This window comes from Mobula birostris, chromosome 21 (assembly GCF_030028105.1).
Source record: "Mobula birostris isolate sMobBir1 chromosome 21, sMobBir1.hap1, whole genome shotgun sequence".
Taxonomy (NCBI): Eukaryota; Metazoa; Chordata; class Chondrichthyes; order Myliobatiformes; family Myliobatidae; genus Mobula; species Mobula birostris.
The window spans coordinates 47,010,751-47,036,964 of record NC_092390.1 but is presented as its reverse complement, the minus strand read 5'-3'; the positions used below and the strand labels follow the sequence as shown (position 1 = coordinate 47,036,964).

Here is a 26,214-nt window from a genome sequence, read left to right as displayed (position 1 = left end):
ACACTGTCACAAGGACCCCCATCATCCAAACCATGCTACCTTCTCACTGCTGCTGTTGAGAAGGACTTACAGGAGCATTAGGTCCCACAACACCAATTCAGGAAATGTTATTACCCTTCATATGTGTACTTTGAAAATAAATTTACTTTGACCTTAGAACTTTTTGAACCCCCATGTAAAGGGGAGGAACCAGATGTGAAGTGCATGCAACTGCTTTCCTCAGCATTTCAGTGCTCTGCCCATGACCTTAACATTGAATCCAATGGTGGAGCAAAAATTCTGATGTACCAGAATCTGTACTCTGCTTGAATAAAAGTTATAAACTAACAGAAACCAGACTGCCACTTTCTACAGCATCGCTGTAAGCTTGATCCAGGCCATCTCCCTATTCCCCAACCACAGGCTGGACACCCACCAGGGTAAATGGTAATTCCATTAATGGGGGAAGCAAAGGTGCATCATTACCCATTTCCCTCTCCTGCACCTCATGATAAATGCAGGTACCTACAACATGATATAATAATTAGGAATAAGGTTAATATGTGCTCTCTTAGTGCAAATCTTTTATATCATCATTCAACCACTGAATTATGCGACCATAATTTTTTAAAGTCTTTTAAAATCTTGCGAATCTAGTTTAGATGGGAATCTTGATTGTCATAGACTAGATTAGCCAAAGGTCCTGTTTCCATGAGGGATGAATCTACGACATATGAATATTCTTGAACTTGGCCTGTACTCTTCCAGCAACTGTTATTCTGATCTCTATTTCTTCCTCATTAACTGTTGACCTCTACTCTATGTGCTGGAAAACAGTACAACCACAGACAGCATTTCATATTTTGTCTTGGTAGTCTCCAATTTGACAGCATAAACATCAATTTCTCTTAACTTCCAGTAACCACACTCTTCCCCCCGCCCCCCCACCCCCCCGGTTTTTTCCCTCATATCCCACTGGTCCCCATCGCTCTGTCTCTTTCTCCTTCCCTGCCCTCTTGATATGCACACCACCCACAGATTCCTCCTACTAGTTTCCTTCCTCACCTTTCTCCCTTTATTCGATGGTCCACTGTCTCCTCCAATCAGATTCCATCTTGTTCATCCCTTTCACTTCTACTTATCGCCATCCAGCTTCTTACATTATTCCCACCATCCTCCTCCCTCACCTGCCTGTCACCTCCCTGCTCCAACTCTTCCTCTACCCCTCAACCTCATCTTTTCATACTGTATTTGCATTTCCCCCCTTTCCATTCCTTTTGAAGAGTCTTGATATAGACCATAAGACAAAGGAGCAGAAGTCGGCCATTCAGCCCATCGAGTCTGCTCCACCATTTTATCATGAGCTGATCCATTCTCCCATTTAGTCCCACTCCCCCGCCTTCTCACCATAACCTTTGATGCCCTGGCTACTCAGATACCTATCAATCTCTGTCTTAAATACACTTAATGACTTGCTCTCCACTGCCACCCGTGGCAACAAATTCCATAGATTCACCACCCTCTGCTTTCTTCCTCTTTCTTTGCATCTCTGTTCTGAATGGGCGCCCTTCAATCCTTAAATCATGCCCTCTCGTACTAGACTCCCCCACCATGGGAAACAACTTTGCCACATCCATCAACCGTCCACTTTGCTCCATAGATGCTGCCTGGCTCACTGAGTTCCTCCAGCTTTTGCATGTTGCACAGAAACAAAGCACAGTGCCCTGAAAAAGTATTCATCACCCAGACTATTTTCATATTTTGCTGTCTCATTTCCTAAATTTAAAATATTTTGAAGTAGGATTTTTGAGCTAATCTACAAACCATTGTGCATCACGTCAAATCAAAAGAAGAATTCCAAAGCCTGTCAACAATTTACTAAAAATTAAAAACCAAGATTGTGAGGCTAGAAAAATATTTATTCCATTACTTCGGTAATTGCAATACTCTATATATTATCTTACCAACTCACTCAGTTTGTTGATGTAGAAAACTGGAGGATCACTTGAACAAGTACCACTCTATTTGGTTTGTTGGAAATCTACCATATAGTAAGGTTTAAAAATATGGTAGATTTTCAACAAACCAAACCAAAATGAAGACTAAAGATCATTCAAGATAAGTCGGGGAAGTGATAATAGAGAAGCACAAATCTAGGGAAGGGTACAAGACCATCTCAAAGGCATTGAACATATCTTGGAGCACAGTGCAGCCCATCATGAAAAAGTGGTGGACCACAGCCACACTGACTAGGTCAGGCTGCCCCTCTAAACTTAGTCGCTGAAGAAAAAATGGCTCTTGTAAGAGAGGCTACTATATGCCAACAATCCCTCTGAGTGAGCTGCAGGAGTCAATGGCTGCAACTGGGGATGTATTCCCTGGCTCCACAATCTCTATGGCCTTACACAAGAAGAATATTTATGGAAGAGTGGGACAAAAGAAGCCCTGGCTAAATAAAAAGCATATGCCTTGCCTGTAAAGATTTTGCAAAGTGTCACTTAGGAAATACTGTAAAGATGTGGCAGAAGGTCTTGTGGTCTAAAGTGGAAGTTTTTGGCCTTAAAACGCGAAGTGGTACATGTGGCATAAATCAAATACTGCACATCAGCTGGGTAACACCATCCCTACTGTGAATAATTGGTGGAGGTAGCATCATTCTATGGGGATGCTTTTCAACAGCAGGGACTGGAAATCTGATGAAGATTGATGGGAAGATGAATGCTGCTAAATACAAAGAGATCCTGGCTAGTCTCTGCCGGAAAGCTTAAATTAGAGAGAAAGTTCATCTTTCAGTTGGACAACAACCCAAAGCACACTGCCAGAGCAATCATGGAGTGGCTTAAATGAAGGAAATTGATGCCCTTGACTGGCCCAGTCAGAGTCCTGAACTTAACCCAATCGAACATCTCTGGCAGGACCTCAAGATTGCTGTCTACTGGCACTCCCCAGCTAACCTGTCACAGCTTAAGCAATTTTGGAAGGAGGAATGGGAAAATCTTGCTCCATTACATCGTAGAAAGCTAATAGAGACTTTTCTAAAAAGACCACTGGCTGTAATAGTTGTGAGAGCTGGTTCAACTGAGCAAAGGGGGGGGGGGGGTGCGGGATATATACTTTTGAACAGCTGACAATTCAGCTTCTGAATTTTCAATTTTTCATGCTTTACAATTTTTCCTGTGTCTTGGGCCCTACTGTGAAAAAAGGAGCATGTGATTCACAAATAAAATTTCTCAGTTAAATTGATCAAGATCGCTGGTTGTAATACTGACTTATGTGAGAGAAGGGTTGGGGACTGAATACTTTTAAAAGGCACTGTGTAGCTTTAAGCTGGATAAAGCAAATCAGTTCATTTAGCAAATTCTATGTTAAAAAGTGTTTCTTCATGTGGGGATGCCTGTGGCTTTTCTAAGTAATATATGCTTGTCCACCATTTCATTTGAAATGGGATCATGTAAAAATAGTATCAAGTAAAGGCATAAAGTTTTGTTCCTATATCTTTGATGCAGAATGATTTCTGAAGCAGGCCCTCAGTTCTATCTCTATTCCCTAAAGGTCCCAAAGAAGAGACTGTAGCTGATTACTGGCGAATGATATGGGAACAGAAATCTGCCACCATTGTTATGTTAACAAATGTAAAAGAGAAAAAGGAGGTGAGCATGTGGATATATAAAAATTATATTGTTACCGACGATATAATAACTGCTTTGAACATGCTTTGGTATGAGGAATATGTACCATGTATCAAACTGGAGAGTATTTCTTTGATATTTTCATAGATGAATCAACTTTCTGAGATAGTACTTATCAGATTTTTATTGAAATGCTCATAAAATTGAAAGAGGACCTAATGCTTTCCCGGCATATATGATGAATAAACTCTTCTTGGCCTTCCAGCCAGGTATAAATAGTGATTTTAACCAACATTTCAATGACAAACTCTGCACGGTGGAAACCTGCATCAAGGAGCACAGGAGGTGTATTCATTTGGGTTACCTAAAGAAATCAGCAGTAGCAGAACACTGCATCCACAATGGCCATAGGGTTGACTTCGATGGCATGAAACTACTGTGCCACGCCAATGGTGAAGGAAGCCATGGAAATAAAACTACTGGAAAAGAATTTTAACAAAGATAAAGGTTTCGCTCCAAGTAAGAACTGGAATTCGATTGTAAACATGGTGGGACAGCAGAAAATCTGATTGGATGAGGACTAACCAATCAGAAGGGGCAGACGATGGGGATATGAATACCACCGAGCTATACATGTCTAGGCATCATCCCTGATGAAGATGACAGAGTTTGTTAACAAAACATCAGCTAAAATCGATGTGGCCACTATTGTAGACACTTCCTGACATTTTACCTGGCGGGGAGAGACCGTGATCATTAAAGCAGTTCTCCCAGGAACCTTTTGGCTAAGATCAAGCGTTCTCTTCAAAACGCAGCAATCCCCAGTGTTCTTTTCAGGACACAGCGAGCGTTGGCTGAGGAGCAGGCCTCGCGCTGACACAGGGGTGGAGCCTGGTGTGGATTGGCTCGCAATCTATCACTCCCCCCGTACAACGGAGATGGAAAAGGGGATGGCTGGAGAGACCAGCGCTTCGACTCGTGGGGTAACCAGCCCTTCAACTCATGAGGTAACCAGCCCTTCAACTCGTGAGGCTGAGATCAAGAACACTGTCCGATTGAGTGTTCGGGATCTGAAGGAAGGCAACGTTTCAGTAGGGAGACCTTCATTCACAAGGTGCTACTGGATTGCTGTGGCTTCAAGGCGGATAATCCTTACTGCATCCAGGATTTTGCTGGTTACTACGAAGTCACCTTCTGGCATGCCGCAGGGTGGCAGAAATTACGTGACTGCTTTCGTGAGAAGAGGAGCGAGGTGCCACTGTCGCTACTAAAAGCGCAGCCCCTCTTCGCTGACGCAACGCAGCAAGAGAGAACGGTTACAGTGCAAATGTTCAACCGCCATGTACCGGTCGTTGACATCCTCACATTTCCTAGCGCGATATGTGGAGAGCATGGGTAAGTGTGAGAACGTCAACTACAGTCTGTGTGTATGAACAAGTAAAATGAAGGTCAGGGTGAGGCTGAGGGTGGACACCAGCAGCTGTGTCACCCACCCACCCTCCCTCAGTCTTCGCCAAGACAGCAAAGGTGAGGACAAAGATCTGCAAAGGGTGATGGACCTTAAACTTGCGTCCTTAAACGTTCACAGTGTGAAGAGTACTGGGCGTTACGTCAGCACGCTCCAGTACCTGAACACTATGAATGCCGACGTGACCTTCCTCCAAGGGTGCAGTCTGCCACACCTCCACATTTACCGGAGGTGGTCCCAGGGTTTGTCGGTGTGGTCGGGGGGGCAATGATTGCCGTGCCTCTGGCCTGGGGATTCTGTTACAGGGAGGTAACTTCTCAGTCACCCAAGTTAAAGAGGTGTTTGTGGGGCTCCTCGTGGTAGCAGATGTCAAACACCAGGGGACTCCGCTCCGGCTGATCAACGTGTACGCCTCCCCCGTGCGGAGCGAGCAGCTGGCTGTCCTCGAGTGGCTCGCTCCACTGCTGGTGACGTCCCAGCCGGTCATTCTGGCCGGAGACTTGATGCGGCAGGACGATCCGGCAGCGCCGACGGCAGGCTGGACAGTACCTCCAGACTCCTGATGGAAACGGTGAAGACAGCCAAGCTGCGCCAAGCCTTTGGCACCTCCACAGGTGGAGCACAGCCATAAGCCACCTGAACACGATCGGATGGCACAGCCCGACCCCGGATCGACTTCCTCTTCCTCTCAGAGTCCCTCACGGTCAGATCCACCGGCGTTCTTCTCTGACCACTGCCTTCTGAGAGCCACCTGCCACTTACGGGAGGATCAGAAGGCAGGTAGGGGGACGTGGAAGCTGAACTTTAAGCTGCTAACCCCAGAGAATATTAAGGACCTAAAGAAGGAGTACACAGGTTGGAGAACCTTGAAAGCCTTCTTTGATTCCCCGGTTCTCTGGTGGGAAGCCACCAAGGAGAACATCAAGGGTTCTTCATTCTCAAGGGTATCCAGAAAGCAAGACAGGAGCAGAGGGAACTGCGAAAACTCCAGACAGAGTTGCAGCAACTCCTCCTTCTGCAGTTGAAGGGGGTGGATGTCACGGGGGAGGAATTACGAGAGGTGAAGGGCCGGCAAGCTCGGCACCTCGCCGCCGAATCCTCCAAGATCATCTTCTGATCAAGGGTCCAAACCTTGGCCACAGACACCACAGCCTCCCACAACTTCCTGTCGTCTATCATGCAGGTCTTAGGCGACAGCGTGCGGGAGAGTCTGGATCAGCCTCTGACCCTGGACGAGCTGACAGGCTCCGTCCATTCCTTTGGTTCGAATAGGACTCCCGGAGGCAATGGCCTACCGGTCGAGTTGTAGTCAGCTCTGTGGAACTGGATGGGCCCAGACCTGCTGGAACTGTACAATGCTATGCTTCTGGCTGGCTGCATGTCAGAGTTCATGAGGAAGGGCATCATCACCCTCATCTACAGGCAGAAGGGGGAAAAGGAGGACATTACGAATTGGAGGCCCATCTCTCTCCTGAATGTTGGCTACAAGATCCTGTCCAAGGCTATCACCAACAGGGTCAAGTCTGCTCTGGGACAGGTGATCCACCTGGATCAAACCTGTGCTGTGCAAGGCAGGAACTTCTCGGACAGCCTCGCGCTGCTGAGGGGCACCATCACCTACGTGCAGGACAGGAGGGTGGATGCCTGCCTGGTCAGCTTGGACCAGGAGAAAGCCTTTGACAGGATATCGCACACGTACATTGCAGACGTGCTCTCCAAAATGGGATTTGGGGAGGGAATCTGGAATTGGATCAGACTGCTCTACACAGATATCTGTAGTGCAGTCCAGGTCAACGGGTGGGAAACAGACAGCTTCTCCATCAAGTCCTCGATGGGCCGAATGGCCTACTTCTGCTCCTTTGTCTTGTCTTGTCTTGTGAAGTCTAAAGGCAGGCAGGGCTGTCCACTCTCCCCTGTCTTGTTTGTGTGCTGCATTGAGCCCTTCGCCGAAGCCATCAGGAGGGATGAGGGCATAAGAGGGGTGACGCTGCCAGGCAGTGGAGGGATGCAAGTCAAAACCTCCCTGTACATGGATGACATTACCATCATCTGCTCTGATCGGAGGTCAGTTCGCAGACTTATGTACATGTGCGAACAGTTTGAGCTAGCGTCGGGGGCCAGGGTCAACCACACGAAGAGCGAAGCCATGCTCTTCGGCAACTCCCCGACCGATCCGGTGTCCCCTTCACCATCAGGTCTGACCACGTGAAGGTGTTAGGGATCTGGTTCGGAGGGGCCCAGGCGTGCAATAAGATTGGCAGGAGCGGACTGCCAAGGTGAAACAAAAACTGGGTCTGTGGAGAGGGCGCTCCCTTTCGATAACGGGCAAGAACCCAGTCATCAGGTGTGAGGTGCTCTCAGGGCTGCTGTACTTGGCTCAGGTGTGACCCATCCCCGGCTCCTACAGCTCGGAAATCACCCGAGCTGTCTTCAGATTCGTCTGGGGATCCAAGATGGAGCGGGTGAGACGGACCGTCATGCACAAGTCCCTGGACAATGGGGGCAAAAACGTCCCCAATGTCACCCTCACCCTGATGGCCAGCTTCGTGTTTGGCTGCATCAGGCTGTGCATGGATCCCAGATACATGGGCACAAAGTACCACTATGTGCCCGGGTTCTACCTGTCGCCCTGGCTACAAAGGATGGGTCTGGCCCCACTCCCGCACAACGCCCCAGTCAGCTGGTCGTTGCCGCCATACCTGTCCTTCGTAGAAAAGTTCTTCCAGGTCAATGCCTTTGACCACAGGGCCATCAGGCAGTGGTCGGCACGTAACTTCCTGCAGGCACTACAGGAGAAGGACGTGATGGACACAGTGGGGGGGGGGGGGTTCCCTGAGCAGACTGTCCAGTTCATCTGGCAAGTTGCCTCATTGCCAGACCTCACCAACAGGCACCAGGACCTCGCCTGGCTGGCGGTGAGAGGCGCCCTCCCAGTCAGATCCCTCCTGTACACCCGGAACGTCGTCTCCATACCCCGCTGCCCACGGGAGAACTGCAATGAGGCGGAGTTGGTGACTCACCTCTTTGCACACTGTGGGTTCACGAAGAAGGTGTAGAGGAGGATGGAAGGGACAGTGTCGAGATTCATGCCCAGCAGCTGTGTAACCGAGGACTCCCTGATTTACGGGGACGCACACAGAGACCAACATCCGGTGCTGCTGGCAGATCATCAACTCGGTGAAGGACACTCCTTGGTCAGCCCGAAACTTGATGGTCTACCAGCACATGGAGATGTCCATGGCTGAATGCTGCCGGCTGGCACATTCTCGCCTGCAGGAATACGTGCTGAAGGATGCACTCAAACTTGGTGCAGGCACCACGAAAGCCCGTTGAGGCAGGACCACAGTTTAGGGTTCATCACCCGCAGGAGTGAGAGGGGTCGGGTGGGGAGGAGTATACCCCTCATCAGCGGTGTGGATAGATGAATCAACATAGTGCCACAGGAGTGGCTAGAAATGTGGCAATGTATAGTCCGTAAAGGAACTTCAGTAAAGGAATAAGAGTCAATGCTTGTTTTTTATTGTAAATAGTTTTATTGTAAATAAGTTTTATTCTTGACTAAGGCTTGAGAGTCAACGAATAATTTATTGTAAACAGCTTTATTTTGAATAAGGACTGAGAGTCAACGCATGATTTATTGTAAATAACTTTGAATAAGGACTCAGAGTCAATGAATGTTTTTTTTGTAAATAACTATTTTGTAATATTTCTGAATAAATATATTTTTGGAAATAAAAAGTCAGTTAAAATCGATACCTGTACCCGGCTGGAAGACTAAGGAAAGCTTATTTGCTCATAGAATTAATTAGATTCCAGTTTGTCAATTTTTTTTTAACTGCCACAAAGGTAAAGCAGTTGCACGCTATCAGAAACGTGAAATTCTTTGTATAACTTCAGTAAGTAATTTAAATGAAATATGAACAAACATTCCACCACGATTTATTAGACAAGAAAATTAGAAACTAAGCAAGTGTATAGTGGCAGACAACAGTAAGCAGCTGTGAGTTTGCCAGCCAGGTATATAATGGACAAAGCATGACATTGCTGTGCCAACTTGAATAGAAGAAATTGGAAAAGAAATAGGTTTGTAAATAACAGTATCAGCTTCAGAACCTGAGGGAGCCACTAAACCACGGCCAGTATCATGTGGTACCAATCTATGTAAACAGTTTCATAGAACAATTTGTTCCTGCTGCACTCGGAATATTGTACACAATTCCTTCCTTTATAAGCCAGAAAGGAAAATCAGATTCCAAAGCAGCTTGAACCAGACTTCCAACAAAATATCTTAAAAAAAATAACTATTCTCCTAACATTCCAGTATTACTTCTCTTCAGGATATTAATAATTTCTCTTTTGATGTAGAAAGCTGTAACTTCTAAATGAGCATCAGAATGCATTTTCTTCATGAACTAGTCATTCAATTTCAAAACAAAATCATCAACTAATTTATCACAAAAATACTTAGGTTTTGCAGAACAAATCTGTCTACTAGAACTACAAACTGAGTACAGTTTTAAGGAACTTCAGTTACTATGTCTACAGAAGTTAAACAGATTTAACTGAAAATATTCATATCTGGAAACGCAATACATTTGCACACATTAGTGTGTAAACTATGCATAAAATAATTTTGTACTTGTTTGAAATTGCTTGTGGTCACTCCCAATGGAAATCTCACCCATGAAGAAATTGAACTGTGCATTTCTGGGCATAATTCACCTTGGTGTAGCAAGTCAGTTCTTTGTTATCTCTTGTGCATGCAATGACATCATTAATGTGTGCCTCACTGGTTTCATAATTAAGCCTTGAAATTAATGTAAGAATATATTGTGTGCAACTGATATTTTTCAATATCAATAAAGCAAGAAGCAAACTTTGTTTTAAATCATTAACCATATGTAAATTGAAGTATCGGTCATGGAACATTGAGATTTTAATCTTTAATTATGCTTTCCTGGCTGATCACTCTACTACAAGAGCAGAAGGTAGTTTCCATGTGTTTGAGTGCCTGCAGAAAGTTTTCACTGCAGAGATAAACATCTTGTAGTAGTAGTGTTGGACAATTAGAGCATAGGAATTGATGGGATCAGTTTGGTTGGAATGGTCACTAGGCACAATGCTGACATGTTTTTCCCTATCTTTTGTATAATTGCATTTTATGTCATGAAGGATATACTCTATGTCCCCCAGCGACATTTGCAAGGCATTAGGACTTGCAAAGTTGTAATTCTATGCTTTTTTGAATGATAAATTTCACTAATTTAAACTATTTGTAATAGATCCCACAAGTGGGCATTAAGGTAAGAAGTAGCTATGATTAAATGTACCAAAAAGAGCTAGAATTAATTTCTAGACTTTATTTTTACTTAACTTTCAGTGGCAAAATGACTATTATAATCTAGTAACTTCAATGACTATTAAATTAGCAGATATCAAAATCAATTTTTTTTCAGTTCTGAAACTTTTACACCATAGTATTTACCTTGTGATTCATCTTATTCTAATCAATGAAGGAAATTACTGAAAATTCATAGTATATGAAAAACAAGATTAATACCATTCATGTATACTATTAACTTAGACAGTAGCAGCATCAAAACATCAATTTTAAAGTGCTCCTTCGGATGCAAAATTATAGTTAAACATGCATGGAAATTTACCTTATACAAATGCTTCAAAATAATGGTTTAAAGAAAAAATGTTTTTCTTTCCACTCATTTGTAAGTGAGCATTTTAAGGAATGGCAACAGCTTATGTAGCCTAATGTGATCTAATTAAGCATCTTGTACTATTAAAGGCAATCAATTTTGAATTGAATTTGGGAGGAGAAGAAAAAAAGGAAAAGACTAATTTTATCAGGCTCAGTTCAAGCTCGCAGTTGTTCTATGATTTCCTCCATGCAAATTTAAACTGTTGCAATTACATATTGCTTTGGCTCTAAAGGAAATTGAACAAAACCACATTTAAATTTCAAATCAGATCAGTCGCAAGGGCAAAAACAAACCCTGACTGCAAAACATTCCACTCTGGTCAACATGTTAGATTTTTATAAAAGTTTTTATGGGCAGCAATATTTCAATACTGTATCAAAAGAAAAGCAGATTGTGCTAACTCTACTCAGCCTCTCAGGAAGTAGTTATTTGTTAATACACTTTGGATGTCAAAATGCAGATGCCATGCATTCAATTGGTTCAATTTAATATCAGAGAAATGTATACAGTATGCAACCTGAAATTCTTAAACTTCACAGACATCCACGAAACAAGAAGCCAATTGAATGAAGGATAGAGACATCAGAACCACGGAGGTGCCCCCTCCCCCCGATCAGGTCAAAGTGAATTCCTGAGATCATTTCAACATATTTAAAGAGCTCCAGTAAATATAGCCTTCCTTCAGAGGGAATGTTGTTTCTAACTATTTGTACATTTTTCCTTCATTTTCTATTTGCTGCTTAAGTGGCTGAAATAAAAATATTATTTAAAGAGTTAATCAACACTCATTCACTGAAAGACTCTAAACTGATTCTGTGAAGTACATTGCTTGATTGTTAAGTTATATGTCTTATTATTGCCAAAGTTCTGATCTTTAATATTATAATCCATTATGATGCAGTAGCATTTGTAAGCTCCTGATAAATAAACAGGAAGCACTTCCTCTAACATTATTGCTGTAACTGTAGAAAATACTTCCAAAGGGTTTGATTTTTTAAATAATATTTCATATTAAGTATTTACTTATTCATGCAGGAAAAGTGTTATAAGTACTGGCCTGATCAGGGATTATGGACATATGGGGCAATACGGGTCTCAGTGGAAGATGTCACAGTGCTTGTGGATTATACCATACGGAAGTTCACCATACAGAATGCAAGTATTTTCTAGTTTTCCTTCTACTTTGTTGAACCAAATTATTTGCCAAAAAAAAAGTTTATCTTGTTTGGGTGTTTCTTTGTATCACAAATTATTTGTTTGCCTATTATGTAACTAATTTATAAAGGAAAGAAATTGCAATCAGTAGCTGACTAATATTTTTTCAAAGTACATTTATTATCAAAGTATATATGCAGTATACAACACAGAGATTCATATTTTATAAACTTTAAGAGTATTTGTCAGTATTCAATAATTCCAGGGGCTACAGTATAAGTCAATTTTAGCTCTCAGAAGAAAGATTATTGTTTTACTTCATAATATTAATCTGAAAATAAGTTTTTCATCACTCTGTGAAATTTTCCTTAAACATTATTGTTATATTTTGTAACTTCAAACCATAAATTAATTCAAAGGAGATTCAGCAAATCCAGAAATACAGGTACAACTTTGTCTTTTCTTTATGCGAGGCTCTTACATATCACATGGTAGCGTGATGATGAGTGCATTTAACATATTTTTACGTATAACCCATAATTATTTAAATTAACAAGAATATATACAAATGTTTGTATATATATATATACGTATAAAAAAACTAAAATATAATCTTAACTTTATTACAGTCTGCAGATCCCAGTGCCTCCTTAAAGTAATAATTTGTTTGGATTAGCACACAAAGAGGCCCTTTGTTCCAACTAGTCCATGCCAATCAAGGATCTTCCTGAGTTAATCCCAATTGCATGCATTTGATCCATATCCCTCTGAATCTTCCCTATTCATTAATATGTCCAAATATCTTTTAAACATTGTAATTATTTTATTATTTTTTTATTGAGATACAGTACAGAATAGGCCCTTCTCGCCCTTCAAGCCATGCTGCCCAGCAACCCCCAGATTTAATTCTAGCCAAATCATGAGACAATTTACAATGACCAATTAACCTCCCAACTGGTACGTCTTTGGACTGTGGGAGGAAAGTGGAGCACACGGAGGACACCCACATGGTCATGGGGAGAATGTACAAACCTTTTTCAGACAGCGGTGGCAATTGAACCAGGTCACCTGTACAATAAAGCGTTGCGCTAAGCACTACACTACTGTGCCATCCTACATCAAATTATACCTACATTATAATCATATGGGGTGGCGGGATGGAGATGTGTCTCTATCAAAGGAGATCTAATGCGGTTCTTCCTTCTGCTAGTCTGCAGGTCACCCTTGGGCAAGGCGTAGCACTTGCTAATCAGGGTCATGTGAAGCCATGGGAGCAGGTTGTGGATGGTCATATCAGTAGCTGGTGCATATCACAAGACTTTGTTTTGTGACCACTGGCAGCAGGCAGACAATCTCTGAAGTGTATTTATCTTGGCTGGGATCACCCGTCTTGTAAAGACGCTGCCCAGAAGGCAATAGTAAACCTCTTCCACAGAAAAAATTGCCAAAAACAATCATAATCATGGGACAATGATCTCCTATGTCATACGACATGGCATATAATGATGATGATGATGAATTATACCTGCCTCCATGACTTGCTCTGGTAGCTCATTCCATATATTCACAATCCTATGTGGAAAAGCTTGCCTCTCGGGTCCACTTAAAGTCTTTCCCCTTTCACCTTAAACTATGTCATCTATTTTTAGACTTCCCCTACCCTGGGAAAAAGACTGTGACCTCCAACTTTATAGCAGTATATAATATCATAAGGGGCATAGATAAAGTCACCCTACTATATTCTGGTGAAAACACCCTGAGTCTATCCGGTCCTGGTTCATGGATTTGTACTTAAATGTGTCATGTACTGTATTATTGGAAGCTTTGGGCTTGGGTTATCTAAGAAAGTTGTTCAAATATTTGAAATCCAGTTCCTGGTGTCTGTAGGGTTGCGCAAATGCTAGAAAAGCTCTGCATTCACACCGAATAATTCAACCCTGCTGAAGGTCTGGGTGACCACTAATTCCAGTGCAGGAAAGATTGCATCTCATAGTAGAACCTGAGTTAAGTTAATGAAATATTGAGGCAATGGTAGAGATGAATCTCCACCTCACCCAGATTTGCTAACCTTAATATCTCCAAACATTGTCAAGACCAGCTCGAGTTGGCTGCAAGCAAGCCAATCAGTTCAAAGTTCACTTCTTTCATACTTTTCTGCTTAGTGTATGTGGGAATATCTCGATTAAAAGCCAAAGAAAGACAGCATTGAGCCAAATAGTCCATTTTTATAAATGGTACAATAGCATAGAAAGGCAGAAATCTAATAGATCCTTTGTTCTCATTTCTAGTTCAATTTCACTGAAATGATATTTTGGTGCTTTGCACACCAAAGGCTATATCTTTTTCTCTAAATACATTTCACCACATCCTCCCCATTGAGTGAAAGCGCCATTTTATCACTGTTTTAAAAACAAATATCAAACAAATTTTTAACATCAGTCAACCTTTGAAGAATGTTAAGACATTCTGAGAAAAGTTTTGGTTGGTGCTTTTTGTGAAAGAATTGCAATCTAGCCATATTGTTGTGTTATATTGAATGGAGTGCATTTAGTTAACCTGTCCCATTTTAGTTATCATTATGCTGCATTCAACCGCATAGTAATATCTTTCTTTGTATCTTCCATCCTGGAAATAATTGCTTTTGACCAAGCTCTTCCTAAAGTTGTCCTTTTATATTAGGTAAGAAGAGAATGCCTGATATAAGTGATTGCCAGAATTGCCCAGAGCTTCTTGTTCTTCATTGTGTGAAAGTTACAGTTTTTATATCTTCATTGCTTTATTACAGCAGACGACTGGTAACAAAGCTCCAAGACTAGTGACACAGCTTCACTTCACCAGCTGGCCTGACTTCGGTGTGCCATTTGCACCCATTGGAATGCTCAAATTTCTGAAGAAGGTTAAGGCATTGAATCCTTCCTATTCGGGACCTATTGTGGTCCACTGCAGGTAACTGCTGTGCTTATTTTCCATCATTCTACAGCCTCTTTTATGCCATAGACCCCTACTATTAACCGAGGGGTTAACAGGGATTCTATAGTAACAAGGGATGCATTTTAATCAATTTTAAAATGTGTTAGCTATTTTTCATTTCATTGAATGTACTAAAATGTGTTGTCCTGTCTGCAAATGTTCCTTAATAACTTGGCAACTCTTGGCACCATGCTATGAATTGCATTAATGTTGAACACATTGTCTGGAGTTTTCCACTGCAGTTTTCTCCAACTGACAAATTCCTGTTTGTTCAAAAGCAGGAAATGTCCTTTGATTACTTAGTGCACTAGACTAGAGAAAACTAATGTTCTGCATAAGGTTTCCACTAAATGGTATGAATTGAACCTTCTGCTCAACTACCCTGGAATCCCTTGCATTGATGTCTATTTTCTAGTTAATATGAATGTTGTAAGTGAACTAGGAAACAGTCTCTCAGTTATTTAATTCTCCTAAATCCATGACTTAAGGAAACTTGAGTCCTGATAATAGCCATGAGTTGTTCCTAAACATGTTTTTCTCTCGATTATACACTTCGCAAATTTCTGATCTGGTAGCTGCAAGCAAAAATCGAGTGATGTGTACCTTCATCACCACAATCTCCTTGCTTTTTCTCCAGCTCCTGAGCAATCTCTAATTCTCGAATATCCGAATAAACAAAAGGGAGGAACATAAGATAGTGAGAGATGAGGGGCAAGAGGGGTATTCTTACATAATCTGCAGAAAAGAATGAGTAATAAAGGAGGGAAGATATGTGCGAAAGAGGATCATGTATTAGAACACAATGATCTTCCGTGGTTTTAGTTGCACTTTCACAGTTCAGCTCCTGCTGCTTCTCATTGTTAGCAAATAAGAATGTTGTCCGAGCTGTTTGGGTAATGTCTCTGACCTTGTTCAAATACCCACCCTTACTTTGGTGCTGTCTATACAAGTATAAGGTGAAACACAATGGATTTAGGGTATGAGCCTTCATTGCTAGATTATTACTAATTTCTGTGTGGCTGGGTGGAGTTACATCTCTACCAAAGGAGGTGTATCGTGCTCCTTCCCTCTGCTAGCCTGTAAATCACCCTTAGGCAAGGTGAAGCATCTGCTTAGCACCCCCCCCAACCCCCCAATCAGGGTCATGTGAAGCCATGGGAGCGGGTGGGGGATGGTTGTATGAGCAGCTGGTACATATCGCAAAATCAGGTAATGTGACCACGGACACCAGGCAGGCAATCTCTGAAGAGTATTGATAATGCCTGGGGTCACCTATCTTGTAAACACACCGCCCAGAAGAAGGCAAAGGCAAACCACTTCTGCAGAAAAATTTGCCAAGAACGATCAATGTCATGGAACCATAAGCGCCTTTGTCATTCGACACAGCACATGATGACGATGATGATGATGAGTTAGTAATTAGGTTATTATTGTCACATGTACTAATGTACAATGAAAATCTTTGTTTTGCATACTATCCATATAGATAATTTCAACACGTTGGTATACTGAGGTAGTACAAGGGAAAAGCAATATCAGAATGTTATATATATCGTTACAGAGAAAGTGCAGCCCATGAAGAAAATAAGATCCAAGGCCATAACGAGGTAGATAGTGAGGTCAGAGTCCATCTTATCATACAAGAGGTCCATTCAGTAGTCTTATAACAGTACATTAGAAGCTGACTTTGGACCTGGAGGTTTGTGCTTTCAGGTTTATGTATCATCTGCCCCGTGGGAGGAGGTAGAAGAGAGAATGTTCAGGGTGGGAGGGGTCTTTGATTATGTTGGCTGTTTAACCAAGGAAGTGGGAGTGTAGACAAAGTCAGTGGAAGTGATTGGTGTGATGACCAATGAAGTTTCTGAGGCTAACTGATGTAATATAGCATTTGAATCTGCATTCACAGATTGTGACTACTTGCATAACGATATTGAATTTTTGGCAATGCTGCATTCAGGTACTTGGGGCTTGTGTTCCCCTGCAGGTACAGGAGGTCCCCTATTCTGTACCTTTTCAACCAATACACCATCAGAAAATCTTGTTTCCCAATTCTCTTTCAATATTTTTATTAATATTATATAAATTGCATAAATACAAATGCAATTCTTGGCCATGTGATTACAACCTTCAGTGCCTCTCAGACCAGATTCACTTCCTTTATCATGCAGTACTCCTGGTTAAGAGTTTCAGTTCAATTTAGTTGGAAATATCCATTCTTGATATTGTGTGTTGTTGATGCACCCCTCCATTTCATGACTCAGTGTGTGCCAAAATGATTGAAAAGAACGGGTTGTGTGAAGTTGATGTGTTCTTTGCATCTGAAGCAATAACTGTAGGTTGATCGCGCATCTCTATCCCTGTCACCATTTTCATGATCTATCAAATTTAGCTCTCCTAATATCAAGTATTTCATCTCAGATATAATAGAACCTGCATACTCCAAATCATTGTACACATACCCCTTGAAAACAAATCCACTAGTGGGTGCTCTTTCATTTTTATTTTCTTGAGGAGAAATTAGATCCATCAGTTTCTGAAGAAGGTTAAATTGTCCTAACCCTGGCATGGAATTTGAACTTCTGATTTGCACAACATTATATATTAAATCTGAGAAATGTTCATAGTATTTTTGAAGCTACTTTTTTAGAAATCAATAGTGGAAGATGTGCTATATTTGTAAACAAAATCTTAGAGTGTAGTGTGAGCAGTTTGCTCCCCCCTTGTGCAGTGCAAGATAGTAATTGTCTTAATCTAATTCTGAAACCTTTTCAGTTGTTTCGGGAAACCATTCCTCAATCTCATTATGCCTTTCCTTGCCTTCACAGACCTCACATCATAGCCATGCAGTACCACTACATGTTGCAGTCAGGGAGTTCAAGCAATTACGTTTGCCCCTTGAAATTTTTCTAGCAAAGAATACTGTCAAAGGCAGATCCAAAAGGCAGCAGATGCATGTTTTAATATTACCTGCCAACCTGATAACAATCTTTCCTGAAAGGTCAGACCGTCTGTGCAGCAGGAAACTCAGCAGCTTCCTTTAAGGGAATGCCACCAAGAGAGATTTGTTATCTAAAGCAGATATCAGCATTGTTAATTTACCTTATGAGAACTAATTTTGTGAATGTTTTCATCTTCTGAGTGGTCCCCACCTTAATAGAACATCAATATTATGAGGAGAGACGAAATGGGATTATGATATAATTCTCATTGGCTCTTTGAATGATGTTATCAAGTATATTAATCATTTCTGTCTGAATAAACCTGTTTGGGGAATTAGTGTAAGATATTTTGAAGATAGCCATTTTGGGTCATTTTCGGTGCAAAACATATTCAATGCATAGTGACTTATATAAAGCTTTAACAAAGCATACGAGTCATAAAATAATGCAACTGATGGGACCCACATCCCCCAATAACCACCTCTCCACCCCAACTCAATGCACAGATCTGTTGCCTACAATAGTTACAAAAGATTATTTATTTACCTCATATTGCCCTCTGAACTGGCTAAGCCCGCCACTCCATTCTACTAACCTATTAATATATAATGCTTAAATGTAGAACATAGAACATTACAGCACACAACAGGCCCTTCAGCCCATGATATTGAGCCAACCTTTTAACCTACTCCAGGATCAGTCTTACCCTTTCTTCCCATAGAACCCTTTTTCTTTCATCATATGCCTGTCTAAAAATCCCTTAAATGCCCCCAATGTGTCTGTCTCTGCCACCACCCTTGGCAACACGTTCCATGCATTCCTCACTCTCTGTATAAAAAATACCAACTCTGAGGTCCTGCCTATACTTTCCGCCATTCACCTTAAAGTTATGCCATTTCATATTAACCATTGCAACCCTGGGAAAAAGGCACTAGCTAGGATTAAAAAAATAAATGCTGCTCTTTCCAGCAATGCCCATATTTGGTGAGCCAAATATTTTTCTGAAGATATGCTTTTCTCTGTCATTTTCTCCAAAGTTGGCATTTGGGCCTTCTGTAGTAGTTTTCTGGCTGGAAGGAAAGTAAGAGGTATGACTGGCAGCTGCTCGTATATTCTGTCCAGTTCTAGTTTACACGTTAGCATTCAGAATCCCTTCACTCAATTTTCTTCCATTCGACTAGGCAATCATTTTGAAATAGTTGCATTGTAAGGACATTAACTTTAGACTTGAATGCATTACTTTTTTCTTGGAAAACGAAGTCAACCAGAAATGCGTTTTCTAAAATCTTTTAACAATGCAAACATGCAATGACACTGGTGTTACAACAAGTACACACCGAGAACTTCATCTTCATGGATTACAAACACAGAGTGCTGCTCAGATACGTTAATTGTGACTGAGAACTGGAAATGCAGAATGAAAACCACAGAAAGAAAACTAGATAAAGGGAATGAGAAAGAAAACTGGGCAATGAAAAAGATCCAAATAGAGAGAAGACAAAGTAATGAGCCATGAAAATATGGGTTTAATTCCTGTCACATGTGCTTCCTGTGGCACAATTAATCTAATAGCATTATATTATTGCTCCTCCATTCTCAAATAGTATTTCACACTTGTGGCTGCTGGTAGTGAACAATTTATTAATCCAGTAATACAATTATAAAGAATGGTTTTCTCTAGTTTGTTTTACAAGCATCATTGAAAATGCATTTAAGAATAGTAGGACTAGCTCAGTGCATATCTCACTCATTCAAGTGACAGGTATAATCATTTTCATGGGGTGTGCCTGAACTAGTTTTGTACAAAGAGGAGTGAGAGTTAACTTAGATGAAGTTACAAAACTGAACATATGATTCTGAAATTCTTGCAAAATCCAGTGAAATATTTTGTCTGTATTGTACAAGTAACTTTTACCGATAACTGAGGACATGCAGCATCCTTTTCATTGATAATTGATGACAAATGACAAAAGCTTGTGGCCTGGTGACAGATAAATGTTTCAGTGCTCTTAATCAGAACTTGGATAAATATTTGTGAATCCACACCCAAGAATCCCTAATGTAAGATCGGGGATCTGATAGATGTGGGAGTCAGAAGAAAGCCAACGTCTTGTAGAAAAATAGGAAACGTATATGAATTAACCAAACATGGACCGTTCTGTAAGTGGGAAGAACTAAAAGTCTGTAACACATCTTCTCTTCGTCCATAGCTTTAGAATACTACAAAGGGGTTCAAGGAGAAGGGGAGGACTGAACATGAATGTTATTGCTGTAGATAATACATGGCCAATTCCTGAAACTTGAAACCTAACATTCCCCTTCTTTTCCAATTGCAGTGCAGGGGTAGGCAGAACTGGAACCTTCATTGTTATTGATGCTATGATTGATATGATGGATGCAGAGCAGAAGGTGGATGTCTTTGGTTTTGTGGCTCGAATTCGCAATCAGCGGCCACAGCTAGTTCAAACTGACGTAAGCAATATTCTGTTTGTATTCATTTTGATGCTCGCCACTGATGTTAATAGAGCTTTAAAGGAGAACAAATGACTGGACTTCCAGTTTTATAAAGATTTTCTGTGGACAGCTCAGCTCAGTTTATTTAATATATTCTCAGTGCTGTGCATGTACATGATACCTACAGTTCTGTTGCTCTTTCAAGAGCAATCCCTTAGTTTGAATACGCTTTGCTTCAATATGATATATCATACAATTGTGCTACTTTTCTGGAAGCCCTTTACTAATGTGGTTTTATTCACTTTATTGTTCCTTATAGATGCAGTATTCCTTCATTTATCAAGCCCTTCTTGAACATTATTTGTACGGTGACACAGAACTGGATGTGAGCTCTTTAGAGAAGCACATACAGAAGCTCCGAAATAAAACAGGGAAATTTGACGTCACTGGCCTAGAAGAAGAATTTAATGTGAGTTATTAAGATGGTTTAATCAACATGTTTTGTAGATTAGACTTTAATTCACATTATGTTGTGTTCGATTTTCTGGTCTCTCTTTTTTGTTGCTATTTTTGGGCGAGTTTTGAATTGCCTTTTGATTTTGTGTTTTACATTGTGTTTTTGCTCATTTTTTAATTGCTGTTTGCACAATTTGTTTTTTTTTGTGCTTTGGGCGGGGAGGTTTGACGTTTTTCTTTTGAATGGTTTTTCTTTGTTTTGTGACTGTCTATGAGGAAGACAAGTCTCAAAGTTGTATACTGCATACACACTTTGATAATCTTTGATAATAAATCCTGAAAGATGGACTAGGCATTGTGTCCGGTGCTCCCAATGCAGCCTGCTCTACATTGGTGAGACCTGTCATAAATTGGGAGACCACTTCGTCGAACACCACTGCTTCATTTGCCTAAAGCAGAAATTCTCAGTGGCCCAACATTTTATTTCCCATTCCCATTCCCGTTCCAAGTTATCGGTCCATGGCCTCTTCTTATGCCATGATTAGGCTACCCTCATGGTGGAGGAGCAACGCCTTTTATTCCGTCTTGGTAGCTCCAACTTGATGGAATGAATATTGATTTCTCCTTCTGATATATATAAAAAAAAGTCCTCCTGCTCCCCTCTTATTCCCCACTCTGGCTTCTTAGCTCTTCTCACCTACCTATCACCTCTCCCTGGTGCCCTTCCTCCTTCCCTTTCTCCTATGATCCATGCTCCAAGCTCGTCTCCTATCAGATTCCTTTCTATCCAGCTCTTTACTCCCCCCCTCCCCCACCTGGATTCATCTATCACCTTCTAGCAAGTATCCTTACCCTCCCCTCACCCTTTTATTCTGGCATCTTCCCCCTTCCTTTCCAGCCCTGAAGAAGGGTTTTGCCCTGAAATGTTGACTGTTTGTCAATCAGAACCTGCTGAGGTCCTCCAGCATTTTGTGCATGTTGCTAGGCATTAATTGATCTTGGGGCTGATTCACCTGAGCAGAAACTGCTGCCTGTAATACTGCCTCTCTTTTCCATTGCCTCACACCTGGACTAGCTGTCCTATCACACAGTGCTGGAGTAAATGGGTAAGGCTCTGCGTGACAGCAGGACCAGATCAAAGGTGCCTTTGAAAGTACTCTGGCAATCTTTAACACGCTGACAACAATTGCCAAGATTTCTTAAAAGTCTTTGACATTCAGAAGGCAAACTAAAAACTATGAACATGATATTAGCAACTAAAAATAATTCTGAAAATGTGCTAAATTAAATGAACTAAGCATGAACAGTTAAAGAAGTATCACAGTAGTGTAGTGGTCAGCACAACGCTTTAGAGTAGAGGCGACCCAGGTTCGGTCCCCCCCACAGCCCGTAAGGGGTTTGTACATTCTCACTGTGGGTTTCCTCTGGGTGCTCCAGTTTCCTTCCACAGTTCAGACATACTGGTTGGTAACTTAACTTCACTTAATTTACCTTAAATTGGGGTTTGCTGGGTGGCGTAGCTCAACGGGCGACACTGTATCTCAATAAATAAAAGAATAAATATTAATCATATCTTACTTCTTTGCAGCCCTAGAACCCATAGAAGCCAGCACTGTTGCACAAAAATCAGTAGCACTTTTGTGGTGAAGACACTAAGTTCCAGGGCATAATAAATATGTCATAGATTAAAATGCAACTGTAAAATACTCTAAAACTTGCAGACTTGCTCTTAGGGGATTTTCACTGCAGTGAAAAATTAAACAAAGTGACTCACAGGATTCTGCACATTAAAAGCCCTCTTGTGTATTGAATTCTGCTATTATAAAGACATTTAAAATTGTAGAATATTTAGGAACAAAGGAAAGCTTGTTTTCTCAGAAGCTGCTGCCTCACAAAGCCATTTATTGAGTATGTGCAACTCCCTCTATTGGTGAACATTTTAGTTTGATATGAAAACACGGAAGGTATAGACAATGTGTGAGTTATTGCCCTAGTTATCCTGAGTAAGTGGAATTGGGGTACAGATATAAATGCCCGGGTGATTTCTTGGTAGAGATTAATCTTATGCCAGGCATGACCTAGATCCAGATGATTTTTCACTTTCCTTTTGATGGCTGTGAGGTAACACTGACAGAAGATACTGTGGCTCCTCACTTGACATCTGAGTCGAGCTGGAGAAGTAAATTAATGATAGTCTATGTTGAAAGGATGAAATGGGTACCAAAAGGGTGTTGTGCTATTCAGACCTGTCTCTTTGAAAATTAGGCTGTGCATTTTGGTGCTTAATTGCTAATTATGAAAACTTGACCTTTCCCCGAAATGCCGAAACTTTTGCACTTTAAGATTTGCACTTCACCACTTAATTGCAACAATTTTCACCAAGTATTGAAGGCAGCCCTTACAAACCAACTGTGCCTCTAGGTGGAGACTGTGTTATCTGACATACAACAACATGGGCTGAGGGAAGGAATGTCCTTCCTTTGTGCTGTGGCATGGAAGGTCCTGTGGAATAGACCCAGGGCAGGAGAAAAGCTGCAGAGGAGATGGGATTATTTCAGCCTTTTGTCCTTCCATCCTGCAGCTAGTGCAATCAGCATAGGATGCCAATTTAATCGGCATCAGCCTCTAATTAATCATCTGGGTGGTCATTCTTAACCCAAGCATAATCTTCCTTATGGTCTTGCACAAATCACAACTCAAATCGCAATTGGCTACCATAGGGACTTTTTAGTGCCTGATGGAGACGGATTAAATTGACCTGATTACTTTTTTGAATACTAAATTTTTTTTGTTATTTTGTTTCTTTTCCATTAAGTTTTCAGGATAAATCGTTCTTATGTGTTAACATTTCTATTTTTTCTCTATTTTATATTGTTAATACAGAAATTAACTACGGTCCGAATAAGAAAGGACAATATGAGAACAGGGAATAAACCGGTAAATATGAAAAAAGCAAGAGTCCTTCAGATCATTCCCTGTAAGTGATTTAAATCTAAAATTAATGAATATTTCTTTACTTCTGTTCAACCTCCAGACATACTGGAAATAATTCCCACTACTCATCAGGAAATTGTCATCTAGGGACATGTTTCTTCAAAGAACTCTCATCAGTTCTCATTCACAATTTCTTCCATCAGCTCCTGAGCTCCTAATTGTGACCCCACTGTGTGAGGGAGGCAGCAAGCATAAATAATGCAGTGCATTCCACAAAGAGAGAGTGGGAAAGTGTCTGTGATTTCTACCAAAGCAGCTTTGCATTGATCATTTCAGAGAAAGCTAGAAAATTGCTTTGTCACAGTGTCAAAACTTTGGAAGAACCTTGCTTGTTTGCAGCCTCCTCTGAAGAGTGAGATGAGGAAAACACAAAATAGGGAAATAAGAATTCAAGGAACACCATCAATTAAAACAGATTTGGATTGACCGTACTGTTTTAACAGCAGACAGATGAAATAATATGGTGGACTTATAGCCATATAGGTTATGGATCTATTGTATTCTTATCTATGACTAGGAGCCTCAGCACCATGCCTCAACCCAGAGATGCAACTAACATTCAGAGTTCCAAATGTGCCCTCTGCAATGATTGTTGAAAAGTGATGGTGATCCTAAGACATATTGAAGCCTAGGTTCTTTGGTATCAGAGTAGCTAAACCTGGGGCGACAGATGATGGGCTTGATTGTATCATGGTTTTCTTGTGATTTTTTCAGCTGGGACTGGAAGTGGAGATGGTTTGTCAGAGGTCAGGAGGAGAAATTATGTGCCAAAACCAAGGTATTGGCCAGACATCAGTATTAAGGAACACACATCAAAGTTGCTGGTGAACGCAGCAGGCCAGGCAGCATCTCTAGGAAGAGGCGCAGTCGGCGTTTCAGGCCGAGACCCTTCGTCAGGACTAACTGAACTTCTGCGCCTCTTCCTAGAGATGCTGCCTGGCCTGCTGCGTTCACCAGCAACTTTGATGTGTGTTGCTTGAATTTCCAGCATCTGCAGAATTCCTGTTGTATCAGTATTAAGGAGCTGGGTTGGGAGGTGACCAGAAGTCAGCACTGGGGAGAGTGTGATCAGAAGTCAGGAATGGATCAGTTCCATTAGTGGTCAGGGCTGATAAAAAACGGGAAACTGAGGGCCCTACCTTATGCTGACTATCTATTGAGAATCACTGCTGGAAAATAATAATTTAGTTTCCTACAACTATTCCGAAAGGAGCTTTGCATGTGTATTGATACCATCGAAATAAACTGATTACATGAATGGCGTAAGTGTGAAAAGGTTAGTCAGATTTTCAGTACTGAAAAATGTGGTAGCTTCATTGAACTTTTCAGTTACTGATCCATACTGGATCACATAGATATAAAAAATGTGATTGGATACAGTATTTTGGTTAAGGTATTTTGCAGTAGATTATATTCTGTCTGTAAACTTCTAATATGAATTAAATGACTGAGTGCTTGAAGAGCCTGTAACTGTTTCCAGACCATTAGAATCTGTTGTAGTATTCAAAAGGGTTGATTGGGAGCACATAAGAGTGTGGAGGAGTGGAGAATGCTGCCAGTCCATGCATTAAATTATTATCCGTGCATTCTTGCCCCTTAAGAATATGGCTTCAAATTGTAAGAAAACTCATTGCCACTGATTTTATTTTTAAGTAGGTGAATACACTGTGGAATTCTACGTTATTAATATACTTGAATAGGAAGTAGTTTTCAATTGATGGCATTCGTATTAATATGGGACAATCAATGGTACTTATCCCTTTGCCTGTATTGTCAGTGTCTTGGTTCAGATTTCTTATGCATATTAGAACAGTTAAGTATCCATCCCTACAGAATTAACAAAGGCTGATTCATCAGTGTAACTTCAGTCACAGAAAGACAGGAACTTGCTTCTAGCCTTATGATGCCTAAAGTTCATAAGAATCTTTGTAAACTTTGTATTTTAATGTACTTGTTGATAGCATCCTTGTTAATGGATGGCAGCACGTACTTTATTAGTGCACAATTTTTTTTTATCCTTCACCCATAAAAAGAAATATTGTCCCATAACTAGCAACTCTCACAATTGGTATGTTCCACTATGGCACCAATTTAAGAGTTAGAATTATTTTCATTGTACTTATCACCTGATGGGATGAAATATCTTCTCTCTCTATCAAACTGATTTGCATTTTATTTTACATCTTTAAGATGATTTCAACAGAGTTGTTCTGCCCAGGAAAAGGGGACAAGAATTCTCAGACTATATCAATGCTTCGTACATAGATGTAAGTACACTTCAAAGTGTGTGATACAATGTGACTTCACAGTGTGTAATGTTAGTTGTGATTCAAGATTTCAAAAGCTACATGGAAAAAAATGGCTAATTTGCATACACATTTTCTTGTTCATCTGCCCAACCAGCTGCAATTTTGTGGTCTAAAATACCAGACTTTAAATGGCAGAATTGACATGAA

At 41.0% G+C, this 26,214-nt stretch overlaps 1 protein-coding gene across 7 annotated transcripts in view; it reads left to right on the top strand.

The window, feature by feature from the left end:
• The window catches only part of ptprea (protein tyrosine phosphatase receptor type Ea), a 302,508-nt gene that overhangs the window by 255,560 nt on the left and 20,734 nt on the right, over positions 1-26,214 (top strand). For 6 of the 7 annotated variants that reach the window (XM_072239403.1, XM_072239404.1, XM_072239399.1 and 3 more), the window contains 7 exons: positions 3,532-3,629; positions 11,826-11,945; positions 14,731-14,891; positions 20,191-20,326; positions 20,628-20,777; positions 23,648-23,741; positions 25,949-26,025. In XM_072239403.1, the coding sequence (XP_072095504.1) occupies positions 3,532-3,629; positions 11,826-11,945; positions 14,731-14,891; positions 20,191-20,326; positions 20,628-20,777; positions 23,648-23,741; positions 25,949-26,025 (836 nt within the window). The remainder of the gene's footprint in view (positions 1-3,531; positions 3,630-11,825; positions 11,946-14,730; positions 14,892-20,190; positions 20,327-20,627; positions 20,778-23,647; positions 23,742-25,948; positions 26,026-26,214) is intronic. The other variant, XM_072239401.1, reaches the window with a different exon arrangement.